The sequence below is a fragment of the Alosa alosa genome, chromosome 18, assembly GCF_017589495.1.
Source record: "Alosa alosa isolate M-15738 ecotype Scorff River chromosome 18, AALO_Geno_1.1, whole genome shotgun sequence".
In the NCBI taxonomy this organism is placed as follows: domain Eukaryota; kingdom Metazoa; phylum Chordata; class Actinopteri; order Clupeiformes; family Clupeidae; genus Alosa; species Alosa alosa.
Genome location: NC_063206.1, coordinates 18811396 through 18839046, shown reverse-complemented (window position 1 = coordinate 18839046; position 27651 = coordinate 18811396). Strand labels below are relative to the sequence as shown.

The 27651-nt window shown below is 43.9% G+C and overlaps 3 protein-coding genes across 21 annotated transcripts in view; 1 reads left to right on the top strand and 2 right to left on the bottom strand.

Annotated features, from left to right (window-relative positions):
• The window catches only part of lrrfip2 (leucine rich repeat (in FLII) interacting protein 2), a 33484-nt gene extending 18808 nt beyond the window's left edge, over positions 1-14676 (top strand). For 3 of the 16 annotated variants that reach the window (XM_048270639.1, XM_048270642.1, XM_048270644.1), the window contains 20 exons: positions 234-299; positions 949-1053; positions 1482-1532; positions 2013-2063; positions 2249-2305; positions 2944-3015; positions 3854-3967; positions 4979-5020; positions 5519-5653; positions 6224-6295; positions 7777-7947; positions 8786-8878; positions 9407-9499; positions 11012-11113; positions 11392-11524; positions 11830-11879; positions 12072-12192; positions 12398-12477; positions 12598-12702; positions 13739-14676. In XM_048270639.1, the coding sequence (XP_048126596.1) occupies positions 234-299; positions 949-1053; positions 1482-1532; positions 2013-2063; positions 2249-2305; positions 2944-3015; positions 3854-3967; positions 4979-5020; positions 5519-5653; positions 6224-6295; positions 7777-7947; positions 8786-8878; positions 9407-9499; positions 11012-11113; positions 11392-11524; positions 11830-11879; positions 12072-12192; positions 12398-12477; positions 12598-12702; positions 13739-13849 (1824 nt within the window). In that variant the 3' untranslated portion in view covers positions 13850-14676. The remainder of the gene's footprint in view (positions 1-233; positions 300-948; positions 1054-1481; positions 1533-2012; positions 2064-2248; positions 2306-2943; positions 3016-3853; positions 3968-4978; positions 5021-5518; positions 5654-6223; positions 6296-7776; positions 7948-8785; positions 8879-9406; positions 9500-11011; positions 11114-11391; positions 11525-11829; positions 11880-12071; positions 12193-12397; positions 12478-12597; positions 12703-13738) is intronic. The other 13 variants (XM_048270641.1, XM_048270643.1, XM_048270640.1 and 10 more) reach the window with 13 other exon arrangements.
• A 1700-nt stretch (positions 14677-16376) lies between these two features.
• Positions 16377-24186, bottom strand: mlh1 (mutL homolog 1, colon cancer, nonpolyposis type 2 (E. coli)). Its single transcript, XM_048270656.1, has 19 exons — positions 23853-24186; positions 23456-23546; positions 23264-23362; positions 23064-23137; positions 22789-22861; positions 22349-22440; positions 22182-22224; positions 21936-22024; positions 21576-21688; positions 21385-21478; positions 20707-20860; positions 20144-20511; positions 19214-19338; positions 18874-18982; positions 18701-18764; positions 17839-18003; positions 17610-17702; positions 17327-17434; positions 16377-16783 (listed from the first exon to the last, which is right to left on the bottom strand). Exons 1-19 carry the CDS (start codon positions 23957-23959, stop codon positions 16607-16609), a joined length of 2238 nt encoding a protein of 745 aa, XP_048126613.1. The 5' UTR covers positions 23960-24186; the 3' UTR covers positions 16377-16606.
• Positions 24187-26657: 2471 nt separating this feature from the next.
• Positions 26658-27651, bottom strand: part of LOC125311382 (IQ motif and ankyrin repeat domain-containing protein 1-like) — a 32924-nt gene continuing 31930 nt past the window's right edge. For all 4 annotated transcript variants that reach the window (XM_048269369.1, XM_048269368.1, XM_048269370.1 and 1 more), the window contains 2 exons: positions 27258-27386; positions 26658-26917 (listed from right to left, as the gene is read on the bottom strand). In XM_048269369.1, the coding sequence (XP_048125326.1) occupies positions 26743-26917; positions 27258-27386 (304 nt within the window). In that variant the 3' untranslated portion in view covers positions 26658-26742. The remainder of the gene's footprint in view (positions 26918-27257; positions 27387-27651) is intronic.

Genomic DNA, 27651 nt, shown 5'->3' with positions numbered 1-27651 from the left:
TGCTGAAACATTAAACTTGGCAGTAATGAGGAGTCAGGGTCCAGAAGAAACAGACCATGTTAGAAGCAGTTTACAATCTAGCCATTTTAGACAAAATACACTCCTGCTTTCAGGTGTTTGGCAGCTGTTTTGTCAGACTGAGATGCACTTTGAAAGATGCACTGTGTTATTTAAGTGAATGTAGTTGGGCAGACATGTAGTGAAACTCATCCCTTTGCCACCCTCCCTGTCAGAGCTCTGTGTACAACGACTTGCACAACTTGAAGAAGACCTCCAGTGGCTCTAAAAAGGACTTGCTGGTCAGTGTACTTCAAGTATTTGCATGATCACTGATCTGCCACATAAACCCTGATTAATTGGCAATTAAAATGACAGAAAAATGGTTCAAAACAAGTTATGACTTGTTTTGACAAGACTTTGTTTTGTTTTAATTTTCCCTCTGGAATTTTAGCCTATCTAGTTTGGTAGTAGGCCTAATAATCCTTTGGTAGTAACAGACCAACGGACCAGTAGTTGGTGTAGATCTGTTGTCAGTTATTTGTGCCTGGATTCATTCAATTCCTCAGGATGCTGCCCATTGCCCACAAGGGCGGCTCACAAACAAATGCTTTGGATGCAGAAAACAACAGATGCAAGCACTGTTTCTATTTATGTTCCTTTAGCAGATCTAAGGCTTTTTCTGGCTAAGAACTGATAAAAGAGCTGAAGAGCTGATGAAATTCTATTCTTGCTTCACAAATAAAACCCCATAAAATTTTTTAGTCATAATAATTTCTGTTGTGGTAAAACACATTATTTTCATTAGCAAAGGGACATGTTAACTCATTGTGTGGATATGGTAAGCTGTGCGCAGTGGAAGATCTCTCTCTCTCTCTCTCTCTCTCTCTCTCTCTCTCTGTCTTCTCTCTCCGTGCTTTGTGCTCTGTTGATTTGTCATTTTCCTTCTAGACTGGACTGTACCACGACCAAAGGAACTACAGCAGCCTAAAGAGCACCAAACCTGCTCCCCCTACTTTCACCTCCACTACAACCTCTTCCACCTACCAACCTCGGGTCTGTCCCTCTCCCTCTCCTCCCTGTCTTTTCATCTCTGCCATTCCATTCCAGTCAGTGTTCACACAGCCAGATTTCCCAGAGGGGAAATGATGCCACTGAGGCTTCCAGCCAGTTGGTTCACCCACAGTGTCCAAAGTGTGGCTAGATAGCTCTTGACTGACTATTGCACAGTGTTGTGTCATTTACTTTGTCATGAGGTGTTCAGAAGCATTTGATTGTGTACATGCCTTCTTCATGTGTGGTAGTTAACATCTCAGTATTGACTTCAGAACAGTTTAATCAAAACCTTGAAAAAAAATCCATCATACGTAGCAAAGGTTTTGTAGCCTTTCGTTTAGATAGTCTGTTGATTGTTTCCGCACTTCCGCACATTGTCTACCTGCCTAACTCCCCACCCACCCACCCCCCTCCGATTCCCACCGCAGGCTTCGTCCACCACCCCCAGCACAAGTGGTCTGACCCGAAGTTACAGCCTGGTTAGTCTGCATGAAGTCTGCATGCAACCGCATCACACTCCAGTGTACACACTGCAGTCTCTGCCCAGGGCACAAAGCTGCTCTGTTGCACCCCACAGATGAGTGTTCTTTAGGCCACAGAATGTAGCTGACGCAGCCCTCCTACAGTCCGTAAAGTTCAACTGGAGGAGTTTGTTCTTCTGGAGGTTCAGTGGCCCTAGACAAATAGTAATGTGTGTGTTTATATTATGGTAATGTGGTAATAGTGCATATGGTGAACACACTCAGCAGGAAGGGATTTCAGCTTGTCAGAAGCTGCTGCCCACTTGTAAAGAAATATAGGCATTCCACTTCATTCAGAATTCTTGGCTTTGTAATGCATGTGTGCAGCCAAAGAGGCTTCTCACTGAAGGAGCCCCCAGTTGGTCCTCTTGTTCTGCTTCTGCCTGTAGCCATGACCTCCCCCCCACACACCCTTCCTCCTCCCTTTTACCCCCTCAGGCCTCTATCTATGACGACGGTCTCTATGGTTCCTACAGTTCCAGCAAAGCTGTAAGTGTTCTCCGTGTCCATAGTGACCCAATTATGAGGTCATCCTCCAGTTGGTTTAGCTCATTCTGTCTTTGCTTGCATTGAGACTTTGTGGCGCTCATGTCGGTGCTGTTTCTATTCCACCAACCCACCCCCCATCCCGTCCCCCACGCCTACCCACTCCTTACCCCTCCACACACACACAGCCGTCTGAATACAGCTGGTACTCCTCGGGGGCCAGCTCCACTCGTAGCAGCCCCGTGGTGAGCGGCCGGCACTCTCCGGCCTGTCCTGTCCAGCTGCACTCTGCCTCTCTGCCTCGCCCATTTCACTAACCCCCGTCATTTATCCCAGCAGCTTATCCACCACTTGGGGATAAATGCGGAATGGCCTTGAATTGTGGATAAAGTGCATGGTTGATTTAACACCCTACCAGTGCTGCTAATAGTGGTAAAAAATCTATTTCAACCTCTGAGTGAGTCCGGGCAATCGATTGGAAATACTGTAGAATTTTTGAACATCCCATTAACAATCAATAGAGAGATACAGTAAAATGGACTTTATGACTGAGCTAACATGGATATTTAGTGTCTTAATGCAACCCAGCAGGGAGCAAAGCCAATGCAACCTTGCTAAAAGGCATGCAGCTCCACAGAAGTATTGTATTTTGTAATGTTATGGTGGGTGCAGTTTACCCATATGCCAGCCGTGTTGTTTGATGTGTGTGTGTGTGAGAAGGGGCTCTTAAACCTATGCATGAATGAAGTTGTCTTTAGTGTGTATATGAGTTTTGGTAGTAGCTGGTAAACAGAGTGTGTGCATGCAGGCTGGTTGTGAACCAGTGAACGTTGCCGGTTCAAAATGCAGCCTAATGACTGAAGCTCCCTGTTGACTCTGCCAGTCTTCCTCTGATGATGACTCCGGCAGCACCGTGTCCCAGGAGTGCTACAACCGCAGACGCAGGGACAGCACGGTGAGCCAATCAGGGGGTCGTCCCTCTCCAGGCCAGAGCGGCCCAGCTTTCCCCCTCAGGACCTCCAGCCAGCAGCAGGAACTAACTGGGCGAATCCAGAGCTTGTACTGCAGGTTAGGGCCCAGGGTGACTGATAAGAGGACAGAGTAGCCATTTGAGGTGAAGTGCTGCCTGTTGAGTTCTGAGAAGGCTGGACTGGAGGTCAATGAGGAGGGGGTTGGGCAGCTTTGCCCAAAGGACAAGATGGGATTTTTTCCATCAGCCACAAGCCATTCAGAGTGACCTTTTTATACCATTATTCAAAATGGAATTCATGGACTTAAGTCTTGACTGTTCTGTGGTCCCTTAAGATCTAGTCATTGTTAGGGTAGTTGTTATGACTTGTTAACACCTGTTTCTTTCGGCTTGTGTGATGTTTGTTCAATTCTTCAAATATATATCATTCATCTTATGTTCCTTACAATGATACAGTTAACTAAGTAAATAAAAAGTACATATAACAACTACTATACTACTACATATAACAAATAACAACTATTGCCATGGCCTTGGTCCTCTATTGTTTTCCTTTAGTTTAACTCGTTTTATTTTCCCTCTCAAAAGCCTTTTGGAGCATATTTGCTCTCTTTTCCTGTGTCCCTATCCATGTCTTCTGTTACTGTTTGATAGCTTTAATATGTACATTTCATTTTCCTCTCATTTTTTCCCCCCACTCCACTCTCTTTATCTTGTCTCTTGCAATTTTACCCTTCTCTCTCTCTCTCTCTCTCTCTCTCTCTCCACTCTCTTTCTCTCTCCACTCTCTTTCTCTCTGTTCATCACTTCATCCTGAGCGTAGTCGTCTGACTTCTCTGACATTAGTGAGACGGCTGCTGACTATTTCAGCCGCTCTAACCGCCGTGGCAGTATCGTGTCTGACCTGGATGATCTGAGTATTCCTGATCTGGACTCCGTAAGTCTCTCTCTGGAATGGAGTGGATGCATGTCTCCTCTCAGACCGCTCTGAGACCGCACATATGGCCTTTACGTACTCCCAAACTGAAAGACAAGACACCACACACGCGCACACACACACACACACACACACACACACACACACACACTGCCCACACACACACACACACACACACACACTGCACACACACTGCACACGTATACAGCCTCACTGAATATGCCCACCAGATTGGACAATCTGGACATCCCTTATCTAGACACCCTATTGTTAGATGTTGGAGAAAGTCAGACTTTGGCACGTTCTAGTCTGACTCACACGTGCATACACAAGCACAGCACAGCCCCATATGCTACGCAGGCCTACCACACACACACACACACACACACAGATACAGGTTATCCCTTCCCCTCCACTGGCTTATCTCTCACATACGGTCACAGTTCGGAGTGTTGGGAGCTGAAAATAGCTGAAGAGGTTTAACCCGATAGTGAAAAAAAAACCGTTTTGATCACAATGGCCTGTCTAACACAACCCGTATTTTGTGTGGTTCCTATCTGATGACTAATCCTGTGTTTTGGTTAAAGATTCCCTGTGGGATTTCACAGAGTTTTGCGTGTGTGTTTTGGCACGTCTCCTGCTCCGTTTGCAGCGCATGCATGTTGGTCAAGGTTTCCCGTGTTATTATGATTTCTTTTCTTGAAAAAAAAAAGGGGCCGTGGCTTACCATTGGCTTCCTTGAGTTGCTATTTAGAAATGGTTTGTTTTGGTGACGGTTGCCGGGGCACAAACCACAGGTTTTGTTTTGAGAAAGGTGGCTTTTAGTTTGCCTGCTGGAAAAAAAAGAGATGTTTTTGTGAAGTGGTGCACCGAGTGATCTGTGAACATGCAGCGGTCCACGTCCTGTTCTTCCCTCAACAGACCGCTGACTCAGGTGACCGAACCGAACCCCTGCGGGTCAGAGACAGTACAGGCTGATTTACTCATTTTTCTTTTTTCCATTTCTTCCAGCTGGATGAAAAATGCGACAAGCAGTACTCAGAGTACAGCCGGGTGAGTATGGGAGACTACACCAAACATGTGTGGGGGGGGGGCTTCATGAAATGACCATGAGTTTGAGACCAACCTGGTCTTTTATGCATCAGTTGTATGAGATGTTCATTATTATGACAAGCAGTGGCATTGTCCGTTGTTCCTGTCTGCTATCATCATTGTGCAAGCATATGCAAATTCTGCAGCTGACCACAAAATTTGAGATAAAGCACCATAGAAAAGTATCGCTCCATTGTTGTGGTTCCATTTTATCTAGTCTCTACAGAAGTTCTCTTTAAGGCACACAGTGTCAGACCCAAACCCCTAATTCTGCAATTACTGTGTAATTCTGAAGAACATGGCCCTAACATAATGGAAGATTTGTCCAACACAGTCCACCTTAATGTTGTAGAAACTGTGTAAACCTAAAAACTCTATTCATAAGTATGCTCTGGCAAAGCATTTATTCTCTCTCTCTCTCTCTCTCTCTCTCTCCTCTCTCTCTCCTTCCTGCTGCAGCCGTCGTCGCGCTGTGCCACCCCTGGGCTGTCTGCGGCTGCTCTGGCGTCGCTGGGCGGCACCTCGTCCAGGCGTGGTAGCGGAGACGCGGGCAGTGTCGTCGTCGACCCTGATGCTTCTCTCAGTGAGCTACGGGTGAGCGAGCCTTTCGCCGTCTCCGACAGGGGAACTCTGAAGAGAATACGTCCCTGTGACCCACAACTTTTTGTTCTCTGTCTGTGGTCGCCAGTGGACACACAATGTTCACAGAGCCGCTAACTAACTGCTGTTTCTGTTGGTGTCTTGAATGCTTGGGATAAAGATGTTCTCGTCTGTGTTTTGTCTTCATGGCTGTTTCATTGAGATGCACATACTATGTGAGGCAGTCGCTGTCTGTGTGAATGCCTGTGTTCTAAATGTGTCTGTGACGCTAATAGCTGTCTCTGTGAATGCCTGTGTAGAAATGTACATGTGCACATTCACTGTCTGAGAATGCTGGGAAGATGTAAAGTGTAAACCCCTCTGTCTCCGTTTGCCAGCAAGTGCCAGTGTTGTGTGGCGATGACATCCCGACTCCTATCCGCAGTCCACATCAGTGCTCGATTCTCCCTCCCTCCCTCCCTGTCTGACTCTCTCTCTCAACCCTTCCCTCCCTCCCTCCCTCTCCATCCCTCCTCCTCCTCTCCCTCTGATTCACTCATCCCATTCCTCCCGTTTGCTCCACAGGATCTGTATGATTTAAAGGACCAGATTCAGGATGTAGAGGGGCGCTACATGCAGGGGCTTAAGGAGCTGAAGGTAGAGGGGCCTGAGTGCACTGCATGCCTTCTCTTCCTTCTCTGTGTGACCTTTGATCCTTCCTCACCCCCCACCAACCCTTAGCATTGGGTCCACCCTCCTCTTCTGTTGTTGCATGACGTTCAAAATCACAGTAGGCTGCATGTAGAGCCTCTCATGAAAAGGTGTGTGGTGTGTGTGTGTGTGAGTGCGTGTGTGTACGCGCACATGTGTGTGTTTGGGTGGGTTCACCATGGACCTATACACAGGTAAGTTTTATCAGCTGGTGTGCAGGACTGGCCTCAACTGTCACAACCTCTGCTGGAGGACACTTCATATCCTGTTTTCCACACTGACCTCTGAACTTTCCCCTCTGCCCCCCTCAGCCTCTCTGGGACAGGAGAGGCCTGTCCACTGGAGTGGGGAGAGGGGAACGTGTGGGAAGTCTTAACTAACTCACTTTACTGTTGGCATGGCTTTCACCTGGGTTTAGTTGACAGCCCTCTGGCATCTGTACAGAAAAATAAATGATGATACTAAAAAGAAGAAGATCTAAGTAGCACTAATAGGAAATGGTGTATGAGTTGTTTTCCTTCAGGAGTGTGTCCATCTCAAGACCTTTAAGCCATGTTCTAATCCGATTTTCATTCATTAGTACTGAATGCACTGCATCAATTGGATTGGGTTTGGATGCATGACCCAAAACTGCATTTATATTGAGCTGCATCTGAGATGGACAAACATCTAGTGGGTACACGTACATGGCTTTTCTAGCCTATCATGTTTCTTCTCTCTCTTTTAGAAATGAAATGAACACTCTGTGCTACATACACATATTTATAGCAGTATATGTACTAATTGTAGTAGTAGAAGTAGAATCACCTGTAACAATAGAATGTGTAGAAGTAGTATGGCTACTAGTAATCCATACTTAAGGTCATGAGCAATGGAATCAAAATGGAACGCAGCAAGCATAATTCTAAATGATGCAGGATAAGCAAGAAATTCCAGAATGAGACCAAGTAAAGACATTTACATTATACTTATTAATTTACCAGACACTTTTATTCAAAACGACATATGGCAATTATGTTACAAGGGCCAATGTCCCTGGAGCAACTTGGGGTTAAGTGCTTTGCTCAACGGTCGAAGCCGGGAATTGAACCCACAACTTTTGAGGCTATGCTAGCCCAGCTCCTTAGCCACCACCGCCCAAGGCTATGATAAGAATCTTTTAAAAAGTAAAGCAAAGGGGAAAAAATAAGTGATTTCATAAGTGTGGCTTTGATGCACTCAAAACAGCTATATATATAAGTGTCCCATTGTGATAGTGTGTCCTTTAATAGTTCCCATCACTGAGGCAGCTTTTGTCATTGTTTGGCCAAATTAAACTAGGAGAAACTTGAGCAGAGCATCTTAGTCAAGTAAGGTTCTCAATATCCACACTATACTGTGGATGATTGGTTGTTTGTGTGTGTGTGTGTGTGCTTGGTTCCTGGTAGGAGTCTCTAACAGAGGTGGAAGAGAAGTATAAGAAAGCTATGGTGTCCAACGCTCAGCTAGACAACGACAAAGCCAACCTGATCTACCAGGTGGACACGCTCAAGGACGTCATAGAGGAGATGGAGGAGCAGACGTCAGAAATGAGACGAGAGATGGACGACAAGTCCAAGGTACCCACATGTGTACACACACACACACTCACGCACACACACACACGGCATCCAGGCACACAGGTAACACACTGTTCTGCATGCACACATTTGTAAAGAAAAGTTGTTCCAGTAACTTGTTTAAACATGGGAGGGAGGTCAGGAGGTGACAGCTGGGTTGGATTTCCAGGTCAGGCGTTTGTATTTAATAACCCTAGTTAACTTGTCAGTCATCGCCTAAACCCTTCTGCAGCCTTTGAATCCCAAAGAGTGCCCTGTCACTTAGATTCCCTTCTCAGCCCTTAGCTTTAATGAGACCCATTTGACTCTCTCTCTCTCTCTCTCTCTCTCTCTCTCTGACGTACACTCCCAGGTGTTTTAAATTGAAAGGAACACATGAAGTCCCTGCTGCTGGCTCTCTCTGTGTAAAAGCAGATGCGTTCAGTGCCTTTCCACAACGCTGGAGAACCTTGCAAACCTCGAGGACTTTTCCCAAAAAAGGCACCAAAGAAAAGCACATTGTTATTGCTAGCCCAGTTAAAACATGGACAGCACATGAGATGCTTTTGATTTTGAGGCCTGATGTAGTCCACCCCACAGGACTTGCCCCCTTTCTCATATTATGCTGAAGCTTAGTAGAAAGTTAGTCAGAGAGAAGATGGGGATTTGTGCAGCCTTGTGCAGAGGACTATGTGAATATTGCGCATTTCACAGAGGACTTCAAGAAAAGCAATAACCTCTCTGGAAAGTTGCGTTATGTCTTTGTAATGATCTCTCCCTTCCTTTCCCTGTCATTCCTCTCTCTCTCTCTCTCTCTCTCTCTCTCTCTCTCTCTCTCTCTCTTTCATCCCTCTCTCAGGAGTTAGAGAGACAGAAGCACACGGTGTCGGTGCTGCAGCACAAGCAGGAGGAGTTGAAGGAGGGCATTCGCCAGAGAGACGAGCTCATAGAGGTGAGACACACACACACACACACACACACACACAAATTCCCAAACCCTTCTCACCTCCCTCCCAGCGAAGGAAAAGCTCACAGAGTGCACATGAGCAGCTGTTCTGCAGGGATGGACACAGCTTCTGTCAACACACACACACACACACACACACACACACACACACACACACACACACACACACACACACACACATCTGTATTTTTGCACACCACTTTCTTTCTTTCACTGTCCACACACACATCACATGTCCATCTGTATTTTCCTCTTCTTTCTCTTTCTCTGTCCATCTGGCACCTCATGTCTGTATGTCTCTCTCTCTCTCTCTCTCTCTCTCTCTCTCTCTCTCTCTCTCTCTCTCATATCCCGCTCTCCTGTCTCTGATCGATCAGTCTCATTTCAGCATCAGGCCCTCTGTACTTTTTCCTGCCATTCATCACTCCTTCATTGTCTTTTCTATCTGTCCATCCTCTCGGATGGCGCCGCCCTGCGCCTCCTCTGTCCATCTCGCCATCCTGGCCGCTGCAGGACAACCAGCGAATGCAGCAAAAGTTAGATACGCTCACCCGCGAGGTGTTTGATCTGCAGGAGACCATTAACTGGAAGGACAAAAAGATTGGGGTAGGAGGTTGTAGAGCTACCTGTAGGGCCATGGAGACCCATAGACTGTCGTTAAACACTGTCCGTCCTAGTTGTGAGGGGTCAAGCCTTTGAGCCGCAAAAGGCTTTTTAAAGGCGGCCCCCCATAACATGGCCTTTAGGCTGTATGTCGCTGATTGGAAGAGGGGTATTTTTCTTTGTTTTATGTTTAGTTTACTAACAGTAAATGTAAATATGTGGCATTCTCAAAATATTTCAGTACAACAAATGAAAATCTCAAAAGCATTTTAATAAATGTAAAGTGTGACTTTTTTTGGCCACGTGAATTGAACTAATGTACAGGTGTATAACGGCAGTCTGTTGGCTCCTGTGACGGCCTGAGAGATACCATAGACGTTAGCTTGCAGTTGGAGGCATCCCCATCTCATGGTTATTATGAATGTCAATGTAATTTGATAACACGCATGTCTTCTTATCACTTGTGAACAGTTAATTAAATGAACGATTTACACTCGTTTCAAAAGTAATCTAAAAAAGTAATCTAAATGAACACAGACTTAAAACACCTTTTAATCTTGGTGGTTTGGAACTAAGCTTGATGTAACGCCTCAGATCAGGTTTGATGTATAATTTGTGGTCTACAGGACCAGGAAGAGTTAGTCCGCTCATGAGGTGTGGAGACGGCAGGACGTTTAGACACACTGCTGCACCCTAGTGGTGTACACTCTAAAGCAACGGGCTGACCATTTTCATAACATTTCATTTTTAACAAAACAAGGACATGGTCATAGCATATAAACACTGATCAGACTTGTGAAGAAAGTTATTTTTATATACCATAACAATAATATTGATATTGAGGTATATAACAGTATATTCTATAGAATAAGTTTGAAGTTGTTTTGTAGTTATGCATTACTTTAATTGAAACACTACCACTGCAAGAAAGTATAGTCAACATATAACTATAACAAGTGAACCTCAGTCACTGGACTTTACTTAATTATTTCGGTAGGTCATCTCTCAATTAATTGATTCAGCTTGTTAATGTGATCCTGCTTTGGGTAACCTGAGGCATATTAATTGTTTTTGGGGGGAAAACTGATACTGTACGGTCAAGAGCATGTAAAATTGACAGATAATCCACACATCGGAACACTGCTTCTGGGGAGTATTTGGAATTTGGAGTCTGATAGAGTATTGGTTTGTCAGACCGCATGTGTCCTCCCCTTTAGAAAGGTGGGACTGGGGGGATCTGTCGTAGGTGCAATGTGGAAATGTGTCGACCTGCTCGTCATTGCTCTCTTTTCAACCAGCATGTTGCCTGTCAGAGCATGAGTTTCCCACTTTGTGTGTGTGTGTGTGTGTTTGTTTACTAGTAGTGCGTGCACCTGCCTGCCTGTGCATATATACGTGATCTTGTATACTTCTGTCCTTCCAACTTCTCCTTTGTTGTTTTTCCTTCTGTGTCCATCTCTCTCTCTCTCTCTCTCTCTCTCTCTCTCTGTTTGCGTGTGTGCCGTGCGTGGACAGGCCTTAGAGAGACAGAAAGAGTACTTTGATTGCATTAGGACTGAGAGGGACGAGCTCAGAGATGAGCTGGCTGACCTCAAGGGGAAGTCCAAATCAGGAGAGGTAGGTCACCCCAGCAGTGCCACGCCTGCCCAGACGTTCTAGCTTACAGTAGGACACCCTCACACAGCTAGTTACAGTACAGCAAGCCGTGAGGGACATCAGAGACTGATTGCCTGTTCTGTATTCAATGTTTTTCTTTTCCTTTGATTTATTGCCCTAACATTTAAATGACATGAAATGATACAGTAGGTCCTAGTGAGTAATAACAGAGGTTGTTCGTTAGTGGTCTCTGCAGTGCACCTCATCGTTATCTTTCCTATCGCTTGTGACCCACACAGAAACATGGGCTGGTCATCATCCCAGAGGGCATGCCCAACGGTGATGTAGACCACGAGCTGCCCCCCTCGGGCATCACCGTGGTGACGCAGGAGGCAGCGCAGGTGCTGGAGTCCGCTGGAGAGGGGCCTCTTGGTAAGAGCAGTGTTAAACAAACAAACAAACAAATACACACACACACACAGAGTCTTAATTATATTTAGCAGTTAACAGCTTTTAATTTGAATGTTTTTTGTCATTAATTACCGTAGAATGGGCCTAGTTTAGTTTCTCTGGCTTCCCCTCTGTTCTTCTCTCCTTGTGTTACTCAATGTTTGTGATTAACTACCAAAGGTACAGCTGTGCTTGTGACAGTGTAGGTAGCAGTGTAGTAGATAGCATGTATGCAACTTATTAGATGACTGCGGTCTGACTCTCATGTGTGTAAACCTCCTCTCCAGATGTCAGGTTACGGAAGCTTGCGGACGAAAAGGATGAACTCTTAGCACAGGTGAGATCCTCATGTCCGTCAATCTGTCTGCCAGATGTCCACCATGCAATATTCTTAAAATCTACTGCTGAAATGACTAGAGACCAGTTTACCTCGAGATCTGAACTAATAACCATGACCACAATGAGAGATGGTCAGGTAGATGTCCAGGTTCATGTATCATGATTCTCAGTAAGTCTTTTTTTCTCTCAGATTCGTAAATTGAAGATGCAGCTGGAAGAGGAGAAACAGAAGCACTCTAAGATGGAAAGTGTGTTCACGGACGGAGAGAGGATGGAGAATGGCACTGACCTGCACTTTATAGAGTTTCAGAGTACGTCTCTTCACACACACACACACACACACACACACACACACACACACACTCTCCTTACTCACATACACACATGAAGGTTTTAACAGCACACTCTCCAAGTTCAATCAATCAATTAATCAATCAAGTTCAATTCAGTCCTATTCCCATTTTCAATGTTGAATCTTAATGGTGTGTGTGTGTGTGTGTGTGTGTGTGTGCACAGGAGATGCCAACAGACAGATCAGCGAATTCAAGTTCAAGCTGTCGAAAGCAGAACAGGAAATGGGCACAATGGAACAGAATGTAAGTGATGAAAGCCTCTTCTTCTCCCACCCCACTGCTCATGTGTCTGGGGCTACTCCCATTTGCCAGACACACTGCTCTCTTACACTGTCTGTCATGTTTGTCCATCTTCCCCTACAGATCAGTAGACTTGAAGGACAGGTGTCGAGGTACAAGTCAGCAGCGGACAACTCTGAGAAGGTTGAGGATGAGCTGAAGGCTGAGAAGAGGAAACTTCAGAGAGAGGTGGGCAGCTGAAGTCACCCTCTGAAAGCGGAACTCGCCAAAATGCAACCTAGGGTCTTTTTGTACCCGAATGTACTCGAGTCAAACTTCCGTTGAAAAGCATAATTTGGACAGAAGTGCCACTTTTAAGATTAAACGTATTGGGTTTTTTTCTGGGTCAAATGGCCTTATGAATGGGAGTGCTAGGGGCTATGGCATACTATGATTGCATTATCATTGAAGTATGGCCAGGATCTCTACACATGAACTCGAGCATTGAGAACTTAAGCAGTTGTTTTTTCCGCTTGCCGCCATCTTGCCCAAGTTTGACTCGGGCACATTCACAAAAAGACCCTAGGTTGCATTTTGGCGAGAGTTGCACTTTAAGGTCTGATTCGTAGTCTACGCAAGCCAACCCCGCTACGCAAAGAGGATTTGCCGTGTACTTGCATAGCAAAATGAGTTGTCCAATTTAGTGTCATTTCATACATTTCCGATGGGAGCACATTGTCCGCATGGCTTGCGTGGACTATGAGAAGGCACTGTGAATCATGCGTGAGTCTTGCATCGTCAACTCTGTCCGCGTTGCTTACTTAGGCGATGAACACACCCTAACGCAGTCAGGCAGGCCGGCAGGCCCAGTTAATCACACAATATAACCCCACACCCAGTCTGTCTACAGAATAGCACCAGTAAAGTGACATTCCCCAGAGTATGTAACCTGCAATCAGCACAAACTAAAAGCCTAGTCCTAAAGGCTCGGTCATACAAATGTCATTGTACAAATAGACTCCATTCCATTAACAAAGGGTGAAACCAGAGCTGTCACTATGACCTAAGTGCTTGCACTGGCTCCAGATAAAAAAATAGACATTTTGGTCCTAAAACCAGTTCCTTATGTCTGAAATATTTATTTGTGAAACAAAATAATCGTTTCCCATCATAAAATACCTAGTTAAAGTAGACATCCACTCTGTAATTTGCTTCATGTTGACAGTCTCTGATGTAATGGAGTTTGTGTTTGTTCTCTTTCCCCCTTGTCTCTTTGGGGTGCTAGTTGCGCACAGCGCTGGATAAGATAGAAGAGATGGAGATGACAAATAACCACCTGGTGAAACGGCTGGAGAAGATGAAGGCCAATCGCAATGCCCTGCTGTCTCAGCAGTGAGGGAGAGCTGCCACAGACACATGCGCACACACACACTACGCCAACCATCCATCAACCCCCACCGAACCCTAAAGAACAGTCAACGGTCTCTCCTGTCCACACCCCAAAACAGTTCATAAAACAGAGAGTCCCCTCCCACCTCCCCCACCCAACAACCCTCTACAGACTGTTAGACATGTAGGAAAACCAAAAACAGTCCCCGCAAAACCTGATAGCACTGTCAGGAGGGACACCAGCCTCCACTGTGGTTGTCTCCAAAACAGAGCTTCAGACCATTGTTTGAGAAGTGATTGATATTTTTTTTTGTTTTTTTTTTCTTCTAAACCTGAGGAATGTTCAGTTTATTCATTGTTTTTCTTTTTCCAAAGCTTTGTACATGATGATGTTATTCAAACTCTGGTTGGGTGCTGCATCTTTTTGGTCTTTTTTTTGTGTTGCATGAGTGAGTATAACAGCGCTTTGAAACTGTGGAACCATCTACACACACAGAAACACACACACACACACACACACACACTGCTCATAAACCTGTCCTATAGCCCCTTACACAGCAAAGTGCCTTTTTACCCTGCAAACCGAGGGCATGTGTCGTAACACTACACAGGGGAAAAATAAGAATTATGATTATTGTAACCGGTACAAAATGGTGTATTTACATGAGGGGTGTAGTTCTGGTTTTCCTGAGAAAACATTTGAAACTAATTGTCTGCTGCATTTTCAACAAGGATCTTTTATTTTTATTTCTTTTTCTTTTTTTTTTTCAAAAACAAAAAAAACTAAATATTTAAAATATTTCTTGGAAATAAATGTGTAAATGAGAAAGCTTGTACGTTGGATTTGAGTTTTCATTGATTGTATTGGAAACATTTGTATTTGTCATAACAGGTGAGGTGTCTGACACACTTGTCATGCTCCATCATACTGTATTGTCACAGAGGGTCTTCATGAACACCTCTGCACAGCAGAAGTCATCTCTTGCGAATGTGTTCACATGTTTTGGGGCAGCCGTGGCCTACTGATTAGGGATTCGGACTTGTAACCGGAGGGTTGCCGGTTCGAACCCCGACCAGTAGGAACAGCTGAAGTGCCATTGAGCAAGGCACCTAACCCCTCACTGCTCCCCGAGCGCCGCTGTAGCAGGCAGTTCACTGCGTCAGGATTAGTGTGTGCTTCACCTCACTGTGTTCACTGTGTGCTGAGTGTGTTTCACTAATTCACGGATTGGGATAAATGCAGATGTCATTCAAAGACTCCAAACTCTTTTGGTTTTCCCTGTGCTAAACAAAAGGAAAACATCTTTTCACAGGTGGTAGAGACTCCTTGCATAAGTCTGAATCTCTGATACACCTGTTATGTGTGAAACTCCTTTGTACAATTCTTCAGTCAGCAATCATTCATTATCCATAACAAATACCATGTCTGTTCTGTGTTGCTATTTACAAGTATGGATCTAAGGCATATTTAGAGAAAGTACTGTAATTTGGTAAAGAAAACAGTACAAAAGGTGTTTCCTGTACTGTAGGTCTAGGTGCTTACTGTAAGTCTTACATGTCAATGACAGATCTTGGGAGGAATGAATACAATTATTTTTTATTCAGTACATTTAGTCTTTTATTTTTTTCTGATACCAGAAAAATGATAAAGAAATGGAACAAACATAGCAAAAATGCTCATTTTGAGAACTATATTTTGCATTTTGTTGTCCAGTGTGTAGTGATTGATTGAAATTACACTGTGATTTGACAACAGCATGTGTTGTTAGAAGGCAAAATGTGCTTTTGCTGCATGTTATAAGTGTTTTGAGAGAGTAACAGCAAGCAAAATATGTCATTTTGGCCAGAGTGCTTTTGTTCAGACATGGGAGTTAACCGTCTTGAAAATGTGATGTCAGAGTTGACACAAGTATCAGCAAAAAATTAACATCATCCAGGTTTTACAAGACTATCAGTTAACTGCAAGAGCCATTATACCTAATGTAAAAGGCACATACTGCCCTGGATGACTGAAGCCATAGTCAGGGCTTAATGTTTTCAGGCACTGTGCCTAAATTCAGGCATGGGCTAGGCTGTTGAAGATTTGAAAATAGTCAGTATGCCTATAGGACTATGACATCTTCAGAAATGTTTGCTAACTTCAGGCTCAGAAATGTTCTTTGCTTTAAGACCTGCATAGTGCCTGAATTATATAGTTGGAAGGCCTGTAGGCTCTAATCTGGGTCTTTACTCGCTGACAAAGTTCAACAGCTTTCAATATCATTGGTACTATTAGTAGTTTTAATCCAATTTTCCCCTTCAGATGTTATGGTGGTTCTCTAATGAAATTGCTCTAACCCAGTGTCTTCCACATGTGAAATGTCCGTCCAAATGAAAGTATTAAATTATTCAAAGTGCATACATTTAACAGATTTCAAGAAATTATGGCAGTATGTAATATGTGACTGTCAACATCATCAGATTGGATATTACACGTTAGTCATAGTAAATGTATTCATGTTCCCAAAATTGAACTATAAACATAAAACATCAGATGTGAACAAATGGTTTAGGTTTTATTTAGAAAATAGAAATATGTATATATTGCTCTAACATTGTCAAAAGCACAATTCAAACAAAAATAACATTCCACAATGTCCAGGATTCAAGACAAGTCTTTTCTGTATTTAGAGTAGGCAACCAATTACCACCAATACAGATTGTAGTGCTCTATCTAATATAGATACATTACACCACAGACTACAGTATACGTGTGGGTAGGAGCTCAGCACCTCTCAAACACCTTGTAGAGGTCGGGCAGGTTGGCAATCTGCAGCACACTGCCATCTTCACTGTAGTGTGTAGGAGGACTGAAGAGCGTCCTGAAGCCTTTGAAAAGCAGGTGCTCCACCTGCCAGCGCCACGAGGGTGTGACGCCCTCAGACGCTCCCTCTTCTTCGTCCTGCCGGAGGAAATTCACATCAGTCATGCCACCGTTTCAACACCAGGTGTCAGTCACAAAGCTCCGTCAGCAGAGCCATACGGCTCTGTCCGTCAGGGTGAGTCACAATGTGACATCACAAAAACAATGCAGTGGTTGCTATGCTCGCCCCACCCTCAGATAAGCTGTTGTGTTTTGGATCCTGGATTTTTGGTGATTCAGATTCTTTTGGCATGAATGTGAAGGTCGCCAGACGGACCTGCAGGTGACATTCAAATGTGCCAGCAGGTTGGTCTGGATTCATGCAGGCTAGGTAAGCTTAGAAATCATTCACTGGCATGTGAAGCCAACCCCAGATCACTGCAGGCTGTCGCAACTCCAAGTGTTATGAGGCTTGAGAACATTTTTAGCTTCTCAAGGCATTTCTCCACTGCTTTTGCTTCTGTTACAACCTGAAGCTCCAACTCAAATCACACTCAAATACATCATTTCTTTAGTCAACGCTAGTGCAGAAACGAGTGCAACCTCTCTCTCTCTCTCTCTCTTGCTCTGTTGGAAACTCACCTGTGACTGCGTCTCAGTGTCCAGCGTGTACTCCTTCCTGATGGAGTAAAACTGACTGCACTCTCGGCTGAAGTCACGGAAACATTCCTTCTCACCGTCCCAGTTCACCTGTGCACACACAGCATTATACAGTGACCGCACTGGAACTCCATACCTTCACAACTGCGGTCATGTGTTTACAGATCATTACAAGCAGCTCATGTATGTAGATACAGTATAGTAATAATGTTCTATAAGACATAAATGCATCTGTGTGGAGGTGATTTTGTTGGTTTTATTTTACCTCTGTTGCTAAGCGCAGGATGAACATGGGGAGGCCCTCCATTGCAGGGACATAGTTATCCAGCAGCAAAGGCAGTCCAGTGAGGTTTCCCTCCTGTGCACGCACACACACACACACACACACACACACAGCTGTCATTTTAATCCGATCATTGTAGGATTATAAATTATATAAATTACTACAATGTAATTACGACAGGGAGTACTGTGAGGTGCAGCTGATGCCTCACCTGATCTATCTCCAGGGAGAAGTAGTCCTCCAGCATATCGGCCTTCTTCTGCAGGAAGTCTACGATGAACTCGGCCAGGCCCTCCTTGGGCCCATCTTCCTCTGACCAACCACTCTCCTCGGAGTTCAGGGCCAGCATGGCCAGCTCATAAAGAGGAGCAGGGCTCTAAAAAAACAGCAATGATGATGACGGCAAAGGTTTCAACAATTACATACTCACAAATATGTCTGAAAGGACTTCTGTCAAATGTTGTTTGTTCTCGGGATAAGCTTAAATCATTGTATTAATAGTATTCTCCTTCTCTATTTGAATATATTAGGTATTGAATTTAGCTTTATACCTGATATATCCTGTTGTAAAGCTAAAGAAGAGCAAATTAAGCAAGGAGACGCCCATTTTTCTGACCCTAACCAGTCTCGGAGAAAATGAATTGTAAGTCGTTTGAATTCGCAAAGTCACTCACGTCTTGAACCTAAGGTTTATTTTTGTAAATAGCATAGGTGCTAAGCAAATACTATACAAAGTTATAAATTGGTAAAGATCCATGTAGAAAGTCATGTTTCTCTTATGGCTCTGGTCCAAAGAGGCTACGACAGGAGAGCTACTCCAGTAGTGAAGTTAGTAAAAGACAGCTATTCTCCCACTCTTCCCTCTCAGTCTCATTATTCCTTAAAGGCACCCTTAAGAGTTTTTTTTTGTCTTAACATAACGTTTCCAAAATCATTTTGATGGCACATAACCTTATAACATGACGAACGGCACTTCTGCCATTGTCTGAGCGGCCCTCTAGCAACTTTCTGTTAGGGTAGGAACACAGCCCCACTTTTTTACTGAGTTTTACCAACAGGAAATCAACACTTACCGATAATCTCAAAACTCCAAAGTTGCCAAAGTCATAGATCAGAATCTGATAGAAAAGCTCTTGGCTGCAACGGAAACAAATCAAGACAGACCACATTAATAAAAGGTTAAACAAGCTGAAATGGTCACAGTTCAGCATGGGTCAGAAAGGTTTGATTTGGTGTTTGATTTCACCTCAGCTTGGTGGTATTGAGTAGGTAGAGTTTAGTGTGATGCTGGACCACACTCCACCGGGGGCTTGCACAGCCCACAAAGGTGAGATTTTGCAGCATCTCCTGAAGACCTGTAACAGTACACACAGACAGATCACATCACATCAAGCCTAAGGTAGGAACAAAACAGCTATCTATTATTAGAGAAATATGTTATGTGCTTTACAGCTCTGACACTTCTCCAAGAATGATCTGTGACCTCTTAAAGCTCCCCACTCCCCGTGTGTGTGGGTGTGTTTGTGTGTGGTGTGTGGGTGTGTGTGTGTGTGTGTGTGTGTGTGTGTTTGTACTGTATATGGTACCTTTGTGATTCTTCTCTGTAATCTCCTCTCGGAGCTCTCGCACACTTGCCAGCTTGATGACGCGTCTCTTGGGGGTGGCACCTGCAGTAAGCTCCTCCTGTCCTGGGTTCACTCGAGGCCTTTTCCTGAGGGGCACAGATACATATTAGACACATAAAAGAGCTCCATCCTACAAACACATAGGATTGTATCCTACAAATGCAGGAGTTTAATTTTAAGATTATTTTATTAGGTAATCACTCTCAGGTCAAGTCTTCAATGGGGTATACTACGAAGCACGTTAGACATAATAGACTATTTAGACATATCGAGGCTACACAAAGCCTTGACTCAGGGGTATAAGTTAAGTGATACTACGATAGCAGTTATGTGATATATTTGTCAAACTAGGCTTTCAGCTCAGATCTGATCTGTGCGCATCTTGGTGTTGGGATGATGTTGGCCAATCGTGAAATGTGGAGACACACAAGACCGCCTATATTAAAAAAGCAATTACTTTCACATTTATGAGCGATAGCGTAGTCTACAATACACTGCGGTCATTTTTAGTGTCTGCCTATAACATCAAAAAAAATCGATCGTCATCAGATGTTGTATGGCATGCACGTCCATAGTGAAGTGTGTAGAGGCGGAACTCCACCTGTAAGACATATGACAGAATCCTACACGTGAGTGAGATAACTTTGTTTTTCAAGATAACTGATTGGTCAGTGGGCGGTAGTTTTACACGATTTGAGCTATAACTTTGCACATAACCTGCTCCCGACCAGGTTTGGTTGGCAGCATAAGACACCATGGTGATACAGCGACGCTATAACAGAGCCACTTTCGTGTCACAGAATTCCCTGGCTTTGAGCGCAACATACCTCGCTAACCCACTACACGAGATTCGTAGTATAGCCCACGTCACTACTCAAACACTGCACTGACCTGGGTGCAGCATCAGCATCAGCATCAGCATCAGCATCAGCATCAGCGTTGCTGGTCTCCATGCTCTCTTTAGGGTCCAGCTCCTCCAGAGCATCCAGCATCTCCTCGTCCTGCAGCTCTGAAGAGGCACATGCAGCCGAGGGGACACCGCTCAGCCCAGCGGCGGAAGACAACAACATCGAAGATGAGGAAGAGGAGGAAGAGGCGACAGGAGGAAGCTTGGCGACAGGCTGCAAGAAGGCATCCAACTTCTGGGTCTTGGAGTCGGTGCGGACCAGCTGGTGGGCGTAAACCCGCTCACTGGCCTCGGAGGAGGAGCCGGGCGGCTTGAGGTCGCTGGTGGAGGCGGGCAGACCAGGAAGCAGTGTCTGTGGAGAGCGGAAGGACAGGAGCAGTCAAATACCACTGTCGGTCAAGCACCAAACATCCAACCACTTACCTCCTCGTTTTTAACAATAAAATACAATAACGTAGTTTCACAATAACGTTCTTCTACAAGAAAAGTGCATATTTCTCCACGATACGGTTCAGTCAGCTTGCTTAGTGTGGAGAAAGCCGAGTACCTGTGTAAAGTAGGTGCGAGAGGTATTGGAGCCCAGTAGTTTACTCTCAACGTGCTTCTGGATGCTCTCTATGATGCAGTCTTCATGCAGGAAGTGCACCTCGTGTTTGGTGGGGTGGACGTTCACGTCAATGTTGTGGGGCGCGATCTCTAAGCTAGGAGAGGGACAGGAATCAAACCCAAATGGTTTGTCTATATGACTACATGACACAAACAGATCACCAGCAGCACTCTTGCAAATCAAGTGTGTGTGTGTGTGTGTGTGTGTCTGTGTGTGTGTGTGTGTGTCTCTCTCTGTGTGTCTCTGTGTGTGTCTCTGTGTGTGTGTGTGTGTCTCTCTCTGTGTGTGTGTGTCTGTGTGTGTGTGTCTCTCTGTGTGTGTGTGTGTCTCTCTGTGTGTGTGTGTGTGTGTGTGTCTCTGTGTGTGTGTGTGTGTGTGTGTGTGTGTGTGTGTGTGTGTGTGTGTGTCTCTCTCTCTCTGTGTGTGTGTGTGTGTCTCTCTCTCTGTGTGTGTGTCTCTCTGTGTGTGTGTCTCTGTGTGTGTGTGTGTGTCTCTCTGTGTGTGTGTGTGTGTGTGTGTGTGTGTGTGTGTGTGTGTCTCTCTGTGTGTGTGTGTGTGTCTCTCTCTGTGTGTGTGTCTCTGTGTGTGTGTGTGTGTGTGTGTGTGTCCAGTAAATACCTGAGATAAAGAAAAGGGTGGGTGTTCTTAGGCAGGTAAGCAGTATAAACCGTCTCAATGGCCTTCTTCAGGGCACTGGACTCCACCAAGCGATCTTAAAACCCACAAAGAGTCAATCATTTAACACAGCTGTTCATAGTGAAACGGGTTAAGTCAGGAAGGCAGAAGTAGATTGTGAGGTGAATACATACGATTGATGAAGAGGATGAGAATGCACTTCTTCACTGAGTAGTTGGCATTGGAGATATAGCCATTCAACTTAAAAGCCAACTTCTGATCCTCACAACCAATCTCTATCAGCTCCCTGTGGATAAAATACAAACTTTAGCTTCTTTTTTTCCATCTGTAAAGAAATTTGTTTTCAACAGGGATGTGCTGCAGATATAACAACTAATACCCTTCTAGGGCTCTGTAAATGAACAGACACATCAATCCTTCAGTTCAGTTGACTGTATTTGTTTAATCTTGTCTAATTACGAGAGTAGAAATGGTATGTCCTGGTTGAAGTAAAACAGAAGAAAAAAAAACAGATAGAGTATCTATCTACCTACCTGCTCACATTCACGCCAAATATCACCCGAATATTGTCCAGTATGGTGGCATTGGGTAGAGTCTTGACATCAGCCACCATCTCACCTTGCTGTCAACCCAGTGTAAAGAGATCATATATATGGGTGAGGGAAATTATGACATGGGGTCTAGGCAAACTGAAATTATGACATAGGGCCTAGGCAAACTGAACATAATGGAAAATAGATACAGAAAAAAAAAAAACAGTGAAGCGGGGGGGATCATACCTTTTTAACAGTGAAACTCTTGCCAGAATTGTGGATGGCATACCTGTGAAATGATGCAAGTTGTGTTGACAGAGAACTGACAGACATACACAGAGGTCCTTTGACACATTTTTTTCATGCACACACTAACACACACACACACACACACACACACACACCACACACACCTGCTAACCACCTCCACAATCCTGGAGTACTCCTCACTAGGGTTCTTCAGAGCTTTCCTCCTGGTGGTAATGTTATAGAAGAGGTCCTCCACCTGTAGGAAGAGCATTCCTTAGGAAGTGCAGAAATCGCTTCTGTTTCCCCTTCTTTTCATTACCACTCAGGGTTAGCCACTAACTACAAACAAAGCAATGTTGGTTTTAGCAAGGGCTAAACCAACACAGAGCTGCTTTCCTCTCAGGGACAATCTCAGAATTGTTGTGACATTACTAAATCTAAAAGTGAAACAGGCATGTCTATCAAACGCTCATTTTAGTAGTAGCATTCCCGATCTGTCATCACTAGAGCATGCCCGACACACTGCCAGCCTGCACTGCTCCTGGCAGACACTTGTGGAGTGACTCTTCTGTGTCAGGAGCCCCAAGAGAGTAGAGTGACTCACAGAAATCTGAGTGCCCTGGTTGCCAGCGCAGGGTTTTGGTGGGGCTTTCGGCTTCCCATCACTATAGCTGGCTCTGTGAACCACAACATGAGATTAATTACCCTAGTGATGCATGTCAATCTTTAAACATCTAAACTTTTTACTTCTCTGGCCTCCATTCTTTTATTGTTATTGTCTATTTTATTTAGCATATATGCCGATATCTTTAATAAAGTACTTAGCTATACTGTGTTGTCTACCTACTCCCAACAGTATCCGTATGAGCAGGGACCTACCTGTAGGCACATTTTGCATCTGCTGTTTTGGTTGTTATTGTGACATGTGCCACATGGCTTATGCTGGCAAGTGCCTGCAAAACCAAAGATGCATTGAGACAAGCAAAAGGCAAAGTGAAATGAAAACTGTTGCACGTGTATGACATTGTTATTCACCCGCATATAAGCTCTATCACGTGTCTAATAGGAGATTCACAAACCTCTCCTCTGAAACCGTAGGTTGCTATAGTAGACAGGTCCTCGAATGTCTGTAGTTTACTCGTTGTGAAGCGCTCGCAAACAATTTCCATGTCCTCTTTCTGCAGATAATTACACAAATCAATAGTGAATTGGACGCACTCAAAAGGGGATTGATCCCACATTTCTGACAAATATCGAAAAACCAATCTTACTCGGATGCCCGTGCCGTTATCCTGTATCTGGATCAACTTCAGTCCTCCCTCTTTTACGGTCACCTGGATGTTTGTAGACTTTGCATCCAAACTTCATAAAAGACATTTTGGGAATAAGACCAATGTAATGAGAAACTGCACACACATTAATTGATTTAACGCTTTAGTGCGGACACCACCCTGACACAAAACGAACTCGGTAGGTGTGCTTGCTAATGTTATCGCCAACGTTAGCTTCCTACTAATAATGACACATTAGCAGTAGCTGCTACGCTAACGTTAATGTAACTGTCAGTATGCTAACGTTACTCTGACATTGCAACCAAGCGATGATTGAATGAAAACCTGAACAACTATCCCATACTACCTGTTGCTAAAATAATGAAAGCCAACTTACCAGTTCTCAATCATTTCTTTAATCGCGTTTGCAGGCCTTTGAATAACTTCCCCAGCTGCAATACGATTCACAACCACTTCGTCAAGCCTCCGGATAACCCCTGCCATTTCTGCGATGTTTATATAAATCGTGCAGTTAGGTAGCCAAGGACGCGTCAAAATATCCAAATGAACTGTTTAATTTTAAAAGACTTCTAAATAAATTGTGCATACATTTCCCACAGGAAACCATGCAGGAGATTCCCCGCGTTAACAGACCCCGCCCATCTGATTTGTCATTGGTCTACGATGTTGCAAATACTACGGGAAAGCAAAAGGACATATTAGACTACTAGACTCATAGGGGCGCGTCTAGATTTCTAGGCTAACACTACTCTGCAAGTTGTTATTGGAAATTACGATGAGAACGGAACAGGGGTGCCAAAATTCTTCCCTGTCAAGGCCCGAAAATTAGTCGGTGGAGGGCCGCGGGCTAAAACTAAATGTTCAAGTCGTGGACCATTAAATTGAAATGCATTGCATATCTGTGCAAAATTAACATTCTATAAAAGGTAGACTATTTTTTAAAAGATAAACACTACTTTACGGTGCTTGTCTTTGCACTGTGTTTACAGTACTTGAAATGATTTAACATTCAACATTGTGAAATGATTCAACATTTATGTAGTAGATAGGTGCTGGTCATATAATTAGAATATCATCAAAAAGTTGATTTATTTCAGTAATTCCATTTAAAAAGTGAAACTTGTATATACTTGTATTCATTCCACACAGACTGATATATTTTGTGTTTAGTTATTTTCATTTTGATGATTATAACTGAAAACTAATGAAAACCCCAAATTCAGTATCTCAGAAAATTAGAATAGTGAAAAGGTTCAATACTGAAGACACCTGGTGCCACGCTCTAATCAGATAATTAACTCAAAACACCTGCAAAGGCCTTTAAATGGTCTCTCAGTCTAGTTCTGTAGGCCAGTGTTTCTCAAACTTTTACAGACCAAGGACCACTTAACCATTAGAAAAAAAACTCACGGACCACCTAGCTAATAGACAAAATAGGCCTACTCACTGAACCACCTTGCTTATTGTCTTTGCACCTTGCTTATTGTGTCAGAGGATTCATATGATTTAAATTGGCGTAGCTTACATAGGCAGTGTTGCAGAACTGTTTGGATTTACATACAAGTTGGTTCAATATTGCAAACAACTCATCTATATTATTTTTACAACGCCTGCTCTTGGACCACTTGGGATAATCATGGACCACCAGTGGTCCCCGGACCACACTTTGAGAAACACTGCTGTAGGCTACACAATCATGGGGAAGACTGCAGACTTGTGGTAGGAAAAAAAGTGTACAAGCAATAGGGATAACTGCACCCCTGGAGAGGATTGTGAAAAAAAACCCATTCAAAATGTGGGGAGATTCACAAAGAGTGGCACAGCTGGAGTCAGTGCTTCAAACCACCAGCACATTAATGCAAGGCAAGTGGGTTTTAGCTGTCGTGATTCCTTGTGTCGAGCCACTCTTGAACAAGTGACAGCGTCAGAAGCGTCTCGCCTGGGCTAGACAAAAAGGACTGGACTGCTGCTGAGTGGTCCAAAGTTATGTTCTCTGATGAAAGTAAATTTTGCATTTCCTTTGGAAATCAAGGTCTCAGAGTCTGGAGGAAGAGAGGAGAGGTACTGAATCCACATTGCTTGAAGTCCAGTGTAAAGTTTCCAGTCAGTGATGGTTTGGGGTGCCGTGTCATCTGCTGGTGTTGGTCCACTGTGTTTTCTGAGGTCCAAGGTCAGCGCAGCCGTCTGCCAGGAAGTTTTTAGAGCACTTTATGCTTCCTGCTGCTGACCAACTTAATGGAGATACCGATTTAATTTTCCAACAGGACTTGGCACCTGCACACAGTGCCAAAGCTACTAGTACCTGGTTTAAGGACCATGTATCTCTGTTCTTAATTGGCCAGCAAACTCATCTGACCTTAACTCCATAGAAAATCTATGGGTAGGCCTATTGTGAAGAGGAAGATGCAATTGCCAGACCCAACAATGCAGAAGAGCTGAAGGGTCACCATCAGAGCAACCTGGGCTCTCATAACACCTGAGCAGTGCCACAGACTGATCGACTCCATGCCATGCCGCATTGCTGCAGTAATTCAGGCAAAGATTCTGAGGAGCCCCAACTAAGTATTGAGTGCTGTACATGCTCATATTTTTCATGTTCATAGTTTTCAGTTGGGCAACATTAAACTTTTTTTGTATTGGTATTAAGTAATATTCTAATTTTCTGAGATACTGAATTTGGGGTTTTCATTAGTTGGCAGTTATAATCATCAAAATTAAAAGAAATAAACATTTGAAATATATCAGTCTGTGTGTAATGAATTGAATATATACAAGTTCCACTTTTTGAATGGGATTACTGACAAATCAACATTTTGATTATATTCTAATTATATGACCTAATTATAGCACCTGTATATGGTGTATCTGACTCCAATACCACCTGAATCTAAAAATGAGTGCACATTTCCCACAAAAAAAACCATGCAGGAGATTGCCAGCATTGACAGACCTTGTCCAACTGATTTGACATTAGTGTAGGAGACTACAATGAAAACTAAACTTTTAAAATACCCATTTATCACAATTTAAACCAAAGATTGAATTAAAATGACAAAACTTAAGTCAATATCTTGTCCACAGTATAAAACTGGAATCTAAGAACCAACTAGCCTAACTGTGAGTAGATAACACACTTACACCACTGATTAAAGTATTTTTAAATAAAAGAAAATAAAAAAAGTTTTTTTTGGAGACAATGGTTTAATGCAATCTCTTTCATAAAAATATTGATGGCTTTCAGTTTCAATCAAACAACAGTACACTGATTATGTTTTCTTTTCTGGTAAAGCGATCTCAATGGGGTAAAATGTAGTAAGCAGAGCATCCGAGGGGTGGCGCTGTTTAGTCACCATCACCAGGCTAAACGCCTCCAGTCGGTCTGGCCTGAACTCTGTGCGGGAGTACTGGGGTCCATCTGTGGACCGCACCAGATTCAGGTACCTGTGGGCATTTGCGACACACTGTTATATTTTCACTGTTATATTTTCAACTTTATTCAGTGATCATGCACTGCAGTGTCATTACTATAAAACTTTCAGAATCCATCTCCAGTGAAGTAGGCCTACTGTTGCGACATGTTTCAGAATTAGGTAAGGTTTATAGTGAGTGGTTTAGCAGGCTTTCCTCCACAGGGATCCACATTCTAATCAAGCTCTGTCATTACTGCTGACAGTCCTGAAGCCAACACCTCATGAATGAAATTAGATACCGGAATCTCATTGACATTTTTGAGGTCTTTTTGAGGAATCTCTAAAATGGAGGCAATGGATGCCTACATTACCTTTCCTCTTGCAAGAGCTTTTTGCTCATCAGCTGGGAACTCAGACCTGGAGACACCTGATTCAGCTGGTTCTCCACAGTCTCCAAGAGATCCACATCCATCATATTGATAACCAGGGCCTTTCCATATCTACAGCCAAGTGGGAAAAACATAAAACATGCATTGGCTTAAATTGGGGGCAGCCGTGGCCTACTGGTTAGGGCTTGTTAGGGCTTGTAACCGAAATGTGGGCTTGAGCACCTAAAAGTGCCCTTGAGCAAGGCACCTAACCCCTCACTGCTCTCCGGCGCCAGTTCAGGTAGCTCACAGTATGGTTAGTGTCTTCACCTCACTGTGGTCTCATTGTGTGCTTCACCTCACTGTGTGTTCACTGTGTGCTCTATGTGCTTCACTA